Raw genomic sequence first — 14,034 nt, 5'->3', positions numbered from 1 at the left:
CCTTTCTGTTTAGGAAGGAACGCTGCGGAAGCCACTTCTTCAAAGAGTTATGTGGAAATGCATATGGACTAGCCGAAGGCTGTACTGCATATGAAATAAAGGGTGACTTAGCCCAAGGGAAAGACACGGGCTTCCGATAGGAGCAGCCGTGGAATATACACATATGGGATCCCCGTAGGGTCACACAAATGGAACCCAGCCCAGATCCGGTTCTCAAGGATTCAGCGGATAAGGGCCTGGCGCCGGACGCTCCGCCAAGTCCGGGCCGAGGGGTTTTGGAGGACTCAACAGGTTTTACTCTGGAGCAATAAGGGTGCACAGTAGGGTGCAGCAAGCCGACAGAGCCAGACCTCTCAGTGCTTCTACCCGTCTAGGGTGAGAACACGGGAGGACACCGGCTCTACACGTAGGCTATAGTATCTAGCGAACGTGTTAGGTGTCGCCCAGCCCGCAGCTCTACAGATATCTGTTAGCGAGGAGCCACGTGCCAGCGCCCAGGAGGATGCAACGCCTCTCGTGGAGTGTGCATGCAACCTGAGCGGGCAGGGCACGCCTTGTGCTTGGTAAGCCAAGGCGATGGCATCCACTATCCAGTGGGCCATCCTCTGCTTGGAGACAGCCTTTCCCTTCTGCTGGCCTCCGTAACAGACAAAGAGCTGGTCTGAGGTCCTGACGCTTTGAGTTCTGTCCACGTACATACGCAGAGCGCGAACGGGACAGAGCAAAGCCAGGGCTGGGTCTGCCTCCTCCAAAGGCAGCGCTTGCAGGTTCACTACCTGGTCTTTGAAGGGAGTGGTAGGAACCTTGGGCACATAGCCAGGCCGGGGTCTTAGTACCACGTGGCTGTCACCCGGCCCGAACTCTAGGCACGATTCGTCGACCGAAAAAGCGTGCAGGTCTCCTACCCTCTTGACAGAGGCCAGTGCAACCAGCAGCAAAGTCTTCATGGAAAGAAGCTTTAAGTCTACTGACTGCAGAGGCTCAAAGGGAACATCCTGAAGTGCTCGAAGCACCAGGGAAAGATCCCAAGAGGGTATGGAGGGGGGTCGAGGAGGATTTAATCGTCTCGCCCCCCTAAGAAACCTGACGACCAGGTCGTGCTTTCCCACTGCTTTGCCATCTATGTGGTCGTGATAAGCTGAAATAGCGGCAGCATGTACTTTGAGGGTGGAGGGAGACAGTCTACGCTCCAACCCCTGCTGTAAGAAGGAAAGCACAGACCCTATCGGACATCTTCGGGGGTCTTCTCGGCGAGAAGAACACCACTCGACGAACAGGTTCCACTTCAGGGCGTAAACACGTCTCGTGGACGGCGCCCGTGCTGAAGTGATGGTGTTAAGTACCTCAGGGGGTAAGTCACCTAAACCCTCCGCGTCCCGTCCAGGGACCAGACATGGAGTTTCCAGAGGTCTGGACGCGGGTGCCATAGGGTGCCCCGTCTCTGAGTCAGAAGGTCCTTCCTCAGAGGAATGGGCCAGGGAGGGACTGTCACAAGGAGCATGAGTTCTGGGAACCAAGTCCGGGTGGGCCAATAGGGAGCCACCAGAAGGACCTGCTCCTCGTCCTCCCTGACTTTGCACAGTGTCTGCGCAAGTAGGCTCACTGGGGGAAACGCATATTTGCGAAGGCCCCGGGGCCAGCTGTGTGCCAGTGCGTCCGTGCCGAGTGTTCCCTCGGTCAGGGAGTAAAACAGCTGGCAGTGGGAGGTCTCTGAGGAGGCAAACAGGTCTACCTGAGCCTCCCCGAACTCTCTCCAGATCAGCTGAACCGCCTGGGGGTGGAGTCGCCATTCTCCCGGGAGCACAGCTCGTGATAGCTCGTCGGCCACACGGTTGAGCAAGCCGGGGACATACATGGCTCGAAGCGACCTCAGATGCTTCTGACTCCAGAGGAGGAGATGGCGGGCGAGTTGCGACATGCGACGGGAGCGTAGACCACCTTGTCGGTTGATGTACGCAACGGTCGCAGTGTTGTCCGTACGGACCAGCACGTCCCTGCCCTGTAGCCGTCTTTTCAAGCGGGTCAGGGCGAGATGTACTGCTAGCAACTCGAGGCAGTTGATGTGCCAATGCAGTTGAGGGTCCGTCCACACCCCTGACACTGCATGCCCGTTGTACGTGGCACCCCAGCCGGTGGCAGAGGCATCTGTGAATACCACAGCATGCCTGGACACCTGTTCCAAGGGGACTCCTGCCCGCAGGAACGAGGGGTCTGACCACGGGCTGAAGGTCTGGCGGCACGCCGGTGTGATTGCCACCCGGTGAGTGCCATGATGCCACGCCCATCTCGGGACTCGGCCGTGAAGCCAGTGCTGAAGCGGTCTCATATGTAGCAGGCCGAGCGGGGTTACCGCTGATGCTGCTGCCATATGCCCCAGGAGCCTCTGAAAAAGTTTCAGTGGGACCGCTGTCCTGCCCTTGAACGTGTTCAAGCAGTTCAGCACCGACTGAGCACGCTGCTCTGTGAGGCGCGCTGTCTGGGCGACCGAATCCAACTCCATACCGAGAAAAGAGATCCTCTGCACAGGGGAGAGTTTGCTCTTTTCCCAGTTGACCTGAAGACCCAACTGGCTGAGGTGCCTGAGCACTAGGTCCCTGTGTTCGCATAGCTGATCTCGAGAGTGTGCTAGTATGAGCCAGTCGTCGAGATAGTTGAGGATGCGAACGCCCTGTTCTCTCATGGGAACAAGGGCCCCCTCCGTGACTTTCGTGAAGACACGGGGGGACAGGGACAGCCCGAAGGGTAGGACTTTGTACTGATATGCTCGACCCTCGAACGCAAAGCGCAGAAATGGCCTGTGTCGAGGAAGAATCGAGACATGAAAGTACGCGTCCTTCAGGTCGATCGCTGCAAACCAATCTTGGGGACGGATGCATTCGAAAATGCGTCTCTGCGTGAGCATTTTGAACGGTAGCTTGTGGAGGCTCCGATTCAAAACTCGCAGATCCAAGATCGGTCGTAACCCACCCCCTTTCTTGGGTACAATGAAGTAGGGACTGTAGTGTCCTGACCTCATATCGGCTGGAGGGACCGGCTCTATCGCATCCTTCGCCAGTAGGACTGCGATCTCCGCACGCAAGACATGGGCATCGGCTGCTCTCACTGTAGTGGAGTGGATGGCCCGAAACTTGGGGGGACGCCGGGCGAACTGAATCGCATAGCCGAGCCTGATGGTTCGAATGAGCCAGCGAGACGGCCTGGGGAGCGCTAACCAGGCTCGCAGAGACCGTACAAGCGGGACCAAAGGGACCGAAGGCGTACCCGGAGTGGGGCAGCGAGGTGGAACACAGGGACGCAGCTCGGGAGGCTCTCTCTGGGAGGCGGCCCGTAGCGGGGTCTGAGTGTGCTGTGCAGCACTTACCTGGTTCCACGGGGCAGGAGGTGCGGGAGGCGGCTCGATGGCGTTCTCGGACCGTACGCAGCTGCCGGCTGGCGATAGAAGAGGCGGATGAGAGTGGTGAGGATTCTGACCCCCCACTACTCTCCGGGCCCTCTTCGGACCCAGAGATGATAGAAACTGCTCTTTTATTGAAAATTTGGGTACCGCTGGTTTTAAGGCCAGCGGCGGAACACAAACAAAACGGAACAAAGGATTTTCCACCCGGCCCTCTTCCGGGGGAGGGAGCGATGCAGTCATCGTCTCCTGGAGAGCAGTCCCTTCCACCTCTGGGTCGCCCGTCCTAGGGCCGCTTACCCTTGGCTTTGCCGCCCCTCTTGGCGGGGGCCTGGACGGGCGGGGCGCCCTGCCTGCGACTGGCTCCACGGTGCCGCTTGGATGGAGGCTGCTGCTGCGGCGCGGGAGCAGGGGCAGACGCAGGCGGACGCCCACGGCGACGAGCAGACCGAGGAGCCGCGGGCGGTGGGGTGGAGGCAGCAGCTGACCGCCGCGGCAGGATATGTTTAATGGCCTCAGTCTGCTTCTGTACAGCCGAGAACTGCTGGGCGAAGTTCTCGACCGCGTCGCCGAAGAGGCCGGTCTGGGACACGGGGGAGTTAAGGAACCTGATCTTGTCGGTCTCCCGCATGTCAGCCAGACACAGCCAGAGGTGGCGTTCCTGGACCACTAGTGTGGACATCGCACGACCCACTGACCGCGCAGTGACCTTCGTCGCACGGAGCGCGAGGTCAGTTGCGGCACGAAGTTCTTGGAGAACTTGTGGATCATGACCACCCTCGTGCAGGTCCTTCAGTGCCTTGGCCTGATGAACCTGCAACAACGCCATAGCGTGCATGGCAGAGGCAGCTTCCCCACAGGCCTTGTAAGCCTTGCCGGTCAGGTCCGACGAGTACTTACAGGCCCGGGAAGGAAGACACGGTTCTCCACGCCAAGTGGAGTTAGGGCACAGTTGCATAGCAACGGCCCGTTCCACTGGCGGGATACGCGCGTATCCCTTAGCTGCCCCGCCATCAAGGGTGGTGAGGGAGGAGGAGCCACCGAGACGGTTTCGGGCAGTAAAAGGTGCCGTCCACGTCCCTGTGAGCTCCTCATGCACTTCCGGGAAGAAAGGCACTGGGGTGGGTTGCTGAGAACCAGCGCGCGCCACCCCGAGATACCAATCGTCCAACCTCGAGGGCTCGGGACACGGTGGAGGGTTCCACACGAGCCCGATCCTGTTGGCGGCCCGGGAAAGCATGGCCATCATCTCCGGGTCCGACTCGGGCACCGCTGACACACCTGAAGGAGGCAGCGGCTCCGAGCCGTCGTCCGCAGAGAGGTCTGACCCACCCTCCGATGCAGCGATCGACATCTGGTCGTCGCAGGGAGCGCCGAACGAAACGACCGGTACACATCTCGAGGACGGTCCAGAACGTTCCGTTGGCAGCTCAACTGGTTGCGGAGCATGAGAGGAGTGAGGGTTCCTAGGGGGTTGGTTCCCCGAAGGAAGCGCGCTCACTGTAATCCTCAGATCACCCGTGTCACTGCCCGAAGCAACCCGCGAAGGGGGGTTGGAACGAGGTGCAGGCACGGGGACTCCGCCCCTTTGCAGGAACGTGAGTCTCGACCTCAGCTCCGAGATGGTCATCTTCCCACAATGGGTACATGACTCATCCACGAACGCTGCCTGTGCGTGTTCGAGGCCCAGACACACGAGGCAGCGATCGTGACCATCCCGCGACCCCAGGTAACGACCGCATCCAGAAACACACAGATAGAACGTCATCTTGAAAAAGACGCGAACTATCTGTGTGAGCTCTTTTAGGGACTACTCTCACTGGTGCTGAAGCACGCAGGGGAACAGCCACAGCGATCACAGACGGGAATGTGCACCCGTCTGTGCGCTGGATCTCTCTCGCTGGAGGTCTTACCAGCTGTTACAACAGCTTTTGAGCGCTTGCCAGGCGCACCTTACCAGCTGTTATAACAGCTTTTAAGCGCTCTGAAGCGCACCTCACCAGCTGTTAAAACAGCTCTTTTTCTTTGCTCAGTTTTTTTAAAAAAAAAAAAGAAAGAGAGAGAAAGAGAAACTGCTCGCGCTGCCGTGCTGTCACGCCCGCACCGGGAAGGAGAGGTCCAGAAAGGCTCGTAGTAGTTGGTTTCAACTGAAAGCAGAGACATCGAAGTGTTTGGCTCCGAAGCAAAAAGCTAGTGTGCAATCGCACCAGCTGCTCGTTTATACCCGCGCTAACGAGGGCGCGCAGCTGATACAAATGATTGCACGCCAATGTGTATTGGCTTGTTTTAGTTTCACTCGAAGTAGATTGGCCTCTCTAGCGAGATTCCTATTGGTCAGTCATGACCTACGTTGTAGTGACTGACCGATAGGGAACATTTTTTTGCTGTGTTTCAACATTGTCTCTATCACTGAGGTGCTTTTGTTGCAGGCGTCTGGTGATCAGGAGGCTGATCAGGATCAGGCCGAGGAAATGATGGACTCTTTAGGTAAACCTCTAATAGTATTTACTCTCATCACTTGAACTCCAGTGGAGTCAGCTGATCAGTGTGTGTGTGTGTGTGTGTGTGTGTGTGTGTGTGTGTGTGTGTGTGTGTGTGTGTGTGTGTGTGTGTGTGTAGAGGAGTATGAGGAAGAAGAGCCCGTGGTGCCGTCGGGGCCGAGGCCTCAGAGACTGTCAGAACTGAGTCTCAGGGAAAAGACCCCACCGATCCCAGAGGGAAGCGCATTCTTCATCTTGAGCAACTCCAACCCGTATGTCAAACACTTCTTACAAGATGTAAAATGAGTCTCTGATGTCCCCACAATGTGTATGTCAAGTTTTAGCTCAAAATAGCCCACAGATCATTTTTTATAGCGTTTTAAAATTGACACTTTTTGAGGGTGAGCAAAAACACTGTTTGTGTGTGTCCCTTTAAATGCAAATGAGCTGCTGCTCCCGGTACAGAGGGCGGAGCTTCAAGAGCTTGTGTGTGTGTGTGTGTGTGTGTGTGTGTGTGTGTGTGTGTGTGTGTGTGTGTGTGTGTGTGTGTGTGTGTGTGTGTGTCGGTGTGTGTGTGTCGGTGTGTGTGTGTGTGTGTGTGTGTCTGTGTGTGTGTGTGTGTGTTAGCAGCTCTGACTATCTCACACACATACGCACTGAACATTTCAAAACCTTTTTTATCCAAACTGGAGTCAGAAAAAAATGGAGAGACTCAAGAAGTGACAACATGTAGATCAACAGGACATTTCTGAATGGTTAGTTGATGAATTTATGTAGAGTTGATGTGGAGTTAACTATCTTCTAGTCATTGATTAGCATATTCTGTCATGATAATCTATAAATCGCATTCCCGATCTATCATAAAAGCCAACAATATACAGTGGATATAAAAAGTCTGCACACCCCTGAAACGGCTTATGACTCGTTTGAAAAACTATTAATTTCATTGACTTAGAGTCGACTCTTAGTTTTGAAAGACAATAACTTTATATACGGTGCACTTTCAGATTTAACTTTGCAGGATGTTTACATTCACTTACAGCTCTGTTACACACTACATGAAAGGTCATTTTCAAATATCCATAATAGGGGCCCTTTAAGTTGAGAGGGCATCTATAAGATTTAGTTCTAGGCTCTGGTTTGGCCATTTCCAAAACATTCATCTTTCTGTGCTGAAGCCATGCTTTTGTTGATTGAGATATGTTTTGAATCATTGTCATGCTGAAAGGTGAAAGGTCTTTCATTTCTCATTGGAAGCTAAATTACTACACAATCTACAGCAGAAGTGACAATGCAGAAAAGAAGAGAAAGAGAGGAATATTTTCTTTTAAGAAAAGTCATATTAAGTGCCTTTGTTTATGATTGAAAACACTTTGTTTCTTCAGTGGATAAAAGGCCAGATGTTTATCATAATGTTCACGCTGCTCTTTTACATACTATGCAATTATTCTATTGTCATTGAAATATGGTTAAAGTGTACTGCTAAATGTGGTGACAAACATTCGTGGCTAACTAAAATATACTTTAGATGTCATTTCTTTTGATACTTGTATGTCATGTATTTAAATATGTGTAATTACACATTTGTAATCATGAAGTTGCAATTAGCACATTTAAAGTCCCCCTGTAGTCAATAATTGTACCCCTTAAATAACATCTTTGATCACCAAAAATACATATTTAAAAGCTTTTTCATTGAAAAAATATCTTCATGCCTTAAAATATCTTGAATGTAATTCGACACCGTTGTCGCATTTAGTATACGCGGTTCTATGAATATGCAAATGAGCCCCGCCTCCACTCACTCACTCACTCAGAGATCCACTCGTTGACGATCACACGTTGATCTGATTGGTTACAAGGTAGTTTGTGACGTCAGAAACACCAGCAATTTCAAAGCGTGTTTTTGAGACTGTCTTTGGTTCACTGCAGTTTTAAGGAGAAAATACTCAGCAATGCTGTCGACTTATGAATTTACATATGGTTTGTCTTAAAGCATATTAAAAACACCACATAGACACATAAACAACATTAAAAACTCTGACTTTCACCACAGAGGGATTCTAAAATATATTTACTTTTAATGTAATATCCACGCACTACAGTTAAAATTATAATACTTTTCATGTACTTTAGTATGTTCGTCAACACATCAAAATTACAATGATTTAAAATGAACCCTTGAAATTGTCATTACAAAGTGCACTTTTTAAAAAGTGTGTTAAAGTGAACTCTATTTAAGTATACTTAAGTGATACATTTATTTGACTAATATCACATTACCTGCAAGTAAATCTTTTTTTTTTTTTTATATATCTGAAATATTTAAAGTAAACTACTGCACATTCAATAAAATGAAGCACACTTCTTTTTCAAAAGGCTGAAGAACAAACTGAAGTAATTATTCTTGACTTCCACCTGTTCAAATCTGGTGTGTTTATGGTACACTGGAGATTTATTTATTTTTTGCACGTGTGCTTGACATCTTTTGCGTTTCCACATTGTTCATGCTCACACACTGTTGTGGGTCTGTAACGCAGGATCCGTGTGGCGTGCCATCGGCTCATCAATCACCAGATCTTCACCAACCTCATCCTCATCTTCATCATGCTGAGCTCGGTCTCGCTGGCAGCCGAGGACCCCATCCGAAACTTCTCTGCCCGAAACATCGTAAGACCGCCAAGAAGAACCCCTACAGCCAAAACACCATATCATCTGCTCCTTTAACAGGATCAAATACACAAATAAGAGAAATATATGGACGTTTCTTTCTAATTATGCAGCAACAGTTAGATTCATGAACTAGTGTAATTTGTTACCTCATTTTCTTCATGATCACAATTGACAAAGTGATTATTTCAGGTTTCAGATTTCCATAGTCCACTTTAGACATTCTACTTACTTTGCAACTCAACTAACTCTCATTAGAGTATTAATAGACTAGGTTCGGGTTAGTAGAATAAGATCACATGTACACTGCCGTTCAAAAGCTTTGAGCTTCGTAAGATTTTTAATGTTTTTAAAAGAAGTCTCTTCTGCTCACCAAGGCTGCATTTATTATATTAAAAATACAGCAACAAAAAAACTGTAATATTGTGAAATATTATTACATTGTAAATCAGCTTTTTTCTATGTGAATATACAGTATTTTATAATATACTGAATTTTCAGCATCATTACTCCAGTCTTCAGTGTCACATGATCCTTCAGAAATCAGTATAATATGATGATTTGATGCTCAAGAAATATTTAATTATCAAAGTTGAAGACAGTCGTGTACATTTTTATTTCAGGATTATTTGATTAATAGAAAGAAAAAATGCTGTTTTTGAACTTTCTATTCATCAAAGAATCCTGAAATAAAAATGTACTTATAAAAATTTAAAACTGTTTTCAACTGTGATAATAATCATAAACGTATCTTGATCATCAAATCATCATATTATAGTGATTTCTGAAGGATCATGTGACACTGAAGACTGGAGTAATGATGCTGAAAATTCAGCTTTGATCACAGGAATAAATTACACTTTACTATATATTCACATAGAAAACAGCTGATTTACATTGGAATAATATTTCACAATATTATCATTATTATTATTAGTTGTTTTTTAATCAAATAAATGCAGCCTTGGTGAGCCTTGGTAACAACATTAAACAACTTTAGACTGGTAGTGTAGTTGCAAAGTTACTTATAGTGGAGTTTAGAAATAGTGTTTATTATTCCATATGAACAGGATTTCACAAGACGCTTCACATGCAGATTCATTGTTTTACAACTTCCTGGCATGTTTTCTTTTGTCTGTTAATTTAAACAGGCCTAAAGACATGAATGCTTTGAAACTTCAAGGATTATAGATGCGCTGTAGAATCAAATAGACTTGAACTGACTCTGTTGTGGATTCTGTTCACTGGATTCCTTGTTGAGTTGTTTGTGTCACGTTGCAGGTTCTGGGTTATTTAGACTACGCCTTCACCGCTATATTTACAGTGGAGATCTTGTTGAAGGTAAAGACTTCTGTCTTATTTCTATTTGCATTCTACACAACATGATTATAACCCTCTTACTTATTCCAGATTATACAGATTATGCTTCACTAGTTCATTTCTTATTTGTGGTTGATGAGTTGGACAGGAATTTGCAACAGCCTTTTATTTTTACTCTTGCTTTTACTGTATGATTGCAACTGATACAAATGTGTAAAATAAAATGGTAACACTTTACAATAAGGTTCATTAGTATAATATAACTCAAATAGGTACAGACAGAAGGTTCACACACACTATAACGCCCCGTTTAAACGAAGGGAAGACGCAGATATTTCGCTGCGCTTTGGCCTCTCATTTACACGAAAAACCCGTTTTTATCACAGAAAACGATTATTTCTAAAAACTCCGGCCAAAGTGGAGATTTCTGATAACGGCGGTTATGTGTTGCCGTGTCAACTGGGAGAAACTGGGTTTGAGGTTCTCAAACGTCACATTATCCGCCAGAAAATGCTTACGGTCATGTGAGCGCCCAGTTTTGGCACAGTTATGATGGCGCTCGACGGCGTATTTATCCGGGTTGATGTAAATGACAACTTTTTTGAAACGATGTTGTGTGCACAATGTTATTATTGAAAACAGAGGGGGGGGGGGGGGGGGGGGGGGGTTAGTTTCTCTAAATACCCGGCTATGTGTAAATGTGGCCTAAGTACAACGGACAATGAACAAGGCAACACACAACGCCTGGTAACAGATCCGGGAAACGAGACACAGCTGACAAGACTAATGAGGTATGATATACAGTATATATAACAGGTGAGACAGATTAACTAATGTGGGTTGCCATGGAAACAAATGAGTGGCGGGAAAACAGAATAAAGGAAGACATGTGACTCATGAACACACAAACAAACACTGAGACGTGACACACTTATACAGCATTTATTCATCTTTGTTAATTTCAACATTTACTAATACTTTATTAAAATCTTGTTAACATTAGTTAATGCACTGTGAAGTAACATGAACAAACAATGAACATCTGTATTTTTATTAACTAACGTTAACAAAGATTACTGTAAATACTATAACAAATGTATTGCTCATGGTTAGTTCATGTTAGTTAATACATTAACTAATGTTAAAAATTAACCTTATTGTAAAGTGTTACCAATGAAATGTTTTTAGATTTGCTTGTTTAGTTCACTGGTGTTTGTTGTGTTCATCAGATGACAGCGTTCGGTGCTTTCCTTCATAAAGGAGCGTTCTGCAGAAATTACTTTAATTTGCTGGATCTGCTGGTGGTTGGAGTGTCTCTGGTTTCCTTCGGGATACAGTACGTTCATGTCATGAGTATTACACGTCTGAAGTCAGTCACTGCATCGCTCGTGTTCAACATCCGTTTTGTCTGCAGATCGTCGGCCATTTCAGTGGTGAAGATCTTGAGGATCCTGCGTGTGCTTCGGCCCCTGAGAGCCATCAACAGAGCCAAAGGACTCAAAGTCAGTTCATCTCCGTCAAGTCAAGGCTCCTTCATTTATACAGCGCTTTTAACTATATAGATTGTTTCAAAGCAGCTTTACAGTGATAATAGGAAATGAAAGTAATTTAGAGATTGTTTAGGCTTTACAGCAGATCTAGAATACAGTTACTGTCCAGCTAAAGTTAGTTTTGATTGATTCACTTCCGTTTCAAAGATTATTAATTATTAACTTAGGGGCCACGTACATCAAATTTTAAATGAGCTCATTTAGTGGATAAAAGTCTAAAAAAAGTTCTATTATGAATACAATATTGGTCAATGTAATTTGAAATTCTTTTAGTCTTAATTTTAATCAAATTTAAAAAACGTCCCAACTTTTCTGGAATTCGGGTTGTATATTTGATCGTGTTAAAGTCGAACTATTGCAAATATACTTTAGTTACACTTTAAATGTCTTGCATCATACAGAAAGCATACTATTCTTACTTATAGTGATATTAAACACATTTTAGGATTAATATTAAGAAATGTGTATTGTGCAATAAAGAAGTACTCCAGATAAATTTAATTATAATAAAAGTCTCAAGTGATATATCTGTTAGTATGTTAAGGGATTTGTAGTATACTTAGTATAAACAAACATATTTTAAATACATTTTGGTATAGTTTTTTAACATGTTAAATATGTTAAATTGAACAGATTTCACATTTAAAGTGACTAATCACAATTTGGATATCACAATTAAATTATTGCAGGTTTGCGTACTGTTCTGAGTTTTCATTTCACTGTTTTTATTCATATTGAGGAATACTGAAAGTGTTTCTGTGCAAGTGAGAGTAAATGCATGTTCACATGTATGCATATAACGTCTCGGTTACGTATGTAACCCTAATTCCCTGAGTAGGGAACGGAGACGTTATGTCGGATGACGACGAATGGAGTTTCGCTTAGAAAGCCTATCGACTTCGAGTATACAAAACAAGCCAATGGTAAAGAAATGCCATGGGTCGGCAGAATTTGCATAGCGTATCTCTGCCTTACCTCGTGGGTATAAAAGGAGGACGCCGTCAACATGCAGATATGTTTCTTCGCTGAGAAGCCGAGACTGATCTCAGGCGATCCCCGCAGTACAGCGGAAAGTGGTAGGAAGACGTAACGTCTCCTGAGGAGAATATCGCACGTATCCAGTCCGTGGAGTGGAATGGCGAGCAAGCGAAGACACCTGAGCGGGTCCAGTACTAGCTGGTTGAAGCGAGTACATGAGAGGACACAGGCTCCACTCGGAGATTGTAGAATCTGGCGAATGTGTTAGGTGTCGCCCAGCCTGCAGCTCTGCAGATGTCTGTTAGTGAGGCGCCATGCACTAGAGCCCAAGAGGACGCCACACTCCGGGTGGAGTGGGCAGTCACACCAAGGGGGCACGGTGACCTTGCTGCTGGTAAGCCAAGCAATGGCGTCCACTATCCAGTGAGACAACCTTTCAGCTTCCCTTCAGCTTCCCACCATAACAGACAAAGAGCTGGTCTGAGGTCCTGAAACACTGCGTTCTGTCTACATAGGCGCGGAGAGCACGTACTGGACAGAGCAGTGCCAAGGCTGGGTCTGCCTCCTCCAGGGGCAGCACTTGCTGGTTCACCACCTGGTCCCGGAAGGGAGTGGTAGGAACCTTGGGCACATATCCAGGCAGGGGTCTCAGGATCACGTGAGAGTAAGCCGGCCCGAATCACAGTCAACGGAGAAAGCATGCAGGTCCCCTACCCTCTTGATGGAGGCCAATGCAACCAGGAGCGCTGTCTTCATTGACTGGAACTTAAGCTCCACTGATTGCAAAGGCTCAAAGGGAGCACTCTGCAGGGCAGTTAGAACCACTGAGAGGTCCCAAGAAGATACGAGAGGAGGGCGAGGAGGATTCAGTCTCCTCGCTCCTCTCAGGAATCTGACGATCAGGTCAGGAAGCTCATTCCAGGGGCACTAGCCAGTAGAAAACTGAGGTTCTATCACGGGGTGAAGGTCTGACGGCCGGTCAGAGTAACTGGTACTCTGAGCACGCCGTGTGGTGGCTGTAAAACCTCGATTGTACCCTTCGCCAGTAGGGTATCAACCTCCGCTCTCATGATAGGGGCATAGCCACCGACCATAGTGGAGCTGACTCCACTGAAACCGGGAGGAGACCGTGCGAACTGAATCGCATAGCCGAGCCGATTGTTCGCGCGACCCAGCAGAACAGATTGGGAAGCTCTAGCCATGCGTCCCCCTCGGCTTCCAGAGCCAGCCCGGGTGAATGGGCGGGGTGGGAGCCGTGGGAGGTCGCCTTCGGCGGTGGGCAGACTGAGGGATCTGAGCGGACGGCGGGGCCGATGGGGCAGAATAAACCTCAGTCTGCTCATGGGCAGTTGAAACTGTTGGGCAAAGCCCTCAACCGCACTGCCGAAGAGGCCAACCTTGGATATGGGGGTGTCGAGCAGACGGGTCTGCCCAACATCTTGCACATCAGACAGGTTCAGCCACAGAATGGTGGGCATCACCTGACCCAGGGAGCGTACGGCCACTTTCATCGTTCGGAGAGCAAGGTCAGTGGCGGCGTGCAGCTCATTGAAGAGCCCTGGGTCAGTCCCGCCCTCGTGCATGTCCGTGAGCATCTGGGTCTGGTAGACCAGCAGAATGGCCATGGCATGCAGTGAGACAG

At 47.8% G+C, this 14,034-nt stretch overlaps 1 protein-coding gene across 3 annotated transcripts in view; it reads left to right on the top strand.

Annotated features, from left to right (window-relative positions):
- Positions 1 to 14,034, top strand: part of cacna1db (calcium channel, voltage-dependent, L type, alpha 1D subunit, b) — a 139,874-nt gene that overhangs the window by 75,336 nt on the left and 50,504 nt on the right. For all 3 annotated transcript variants that reach the window (XM_077230290.1, XM_077230292.1, XM_077230291.1), the window contains 6 exons: positions 5,824 to 5,881; positions 6,014 to 6,146; positions 8,415 to 8,544; positions 9,826 to 9,885; positions 11,094 to 11,200; positions 11,279 to 11,366. In XM_077230290.1, coding sequence (XP_077086405.1) covers positions 5,824 to 5,881; positions 6,014 to 6,146; positions 8,415 to 8,544; positions 9,826 to 9,885; positions 11,094 to 11,200; positions 11,279 to 11,366 — 576 coding nt within the window. The remainder of the gene's footprint in view (positions 1 to 5,823; positions 5,882 to 6,013; positions 6,147 to 8,414; positions 8,545 to 9,825; positions 9,886 to 11,093; positions 11,201 to 11,278; positions 11,367 to 14,034) is intronic.

The sequence above is a fragment of the Siphateles boraxobius genome, unplaced genomic scaffold (assembly GCF_051911475.1).
Source record: "Siphateles boraxobius isolate OS27281-9 unplaced genomic scaffold, OSU_SipBor_1 141, whole genome shotgun sequence".
In the NCBI taxonomy this organism is placed as follows: domain Eukaryota; kingdom Metazoa; phylum Chordata; class Actinopteri; order Cypriniformes; family Leuciscidae; genus Siphateles; species Siphateles boraxobius.
This window is presented reverse-complemented; position numbering and strand designations above follow the sequence as displayed.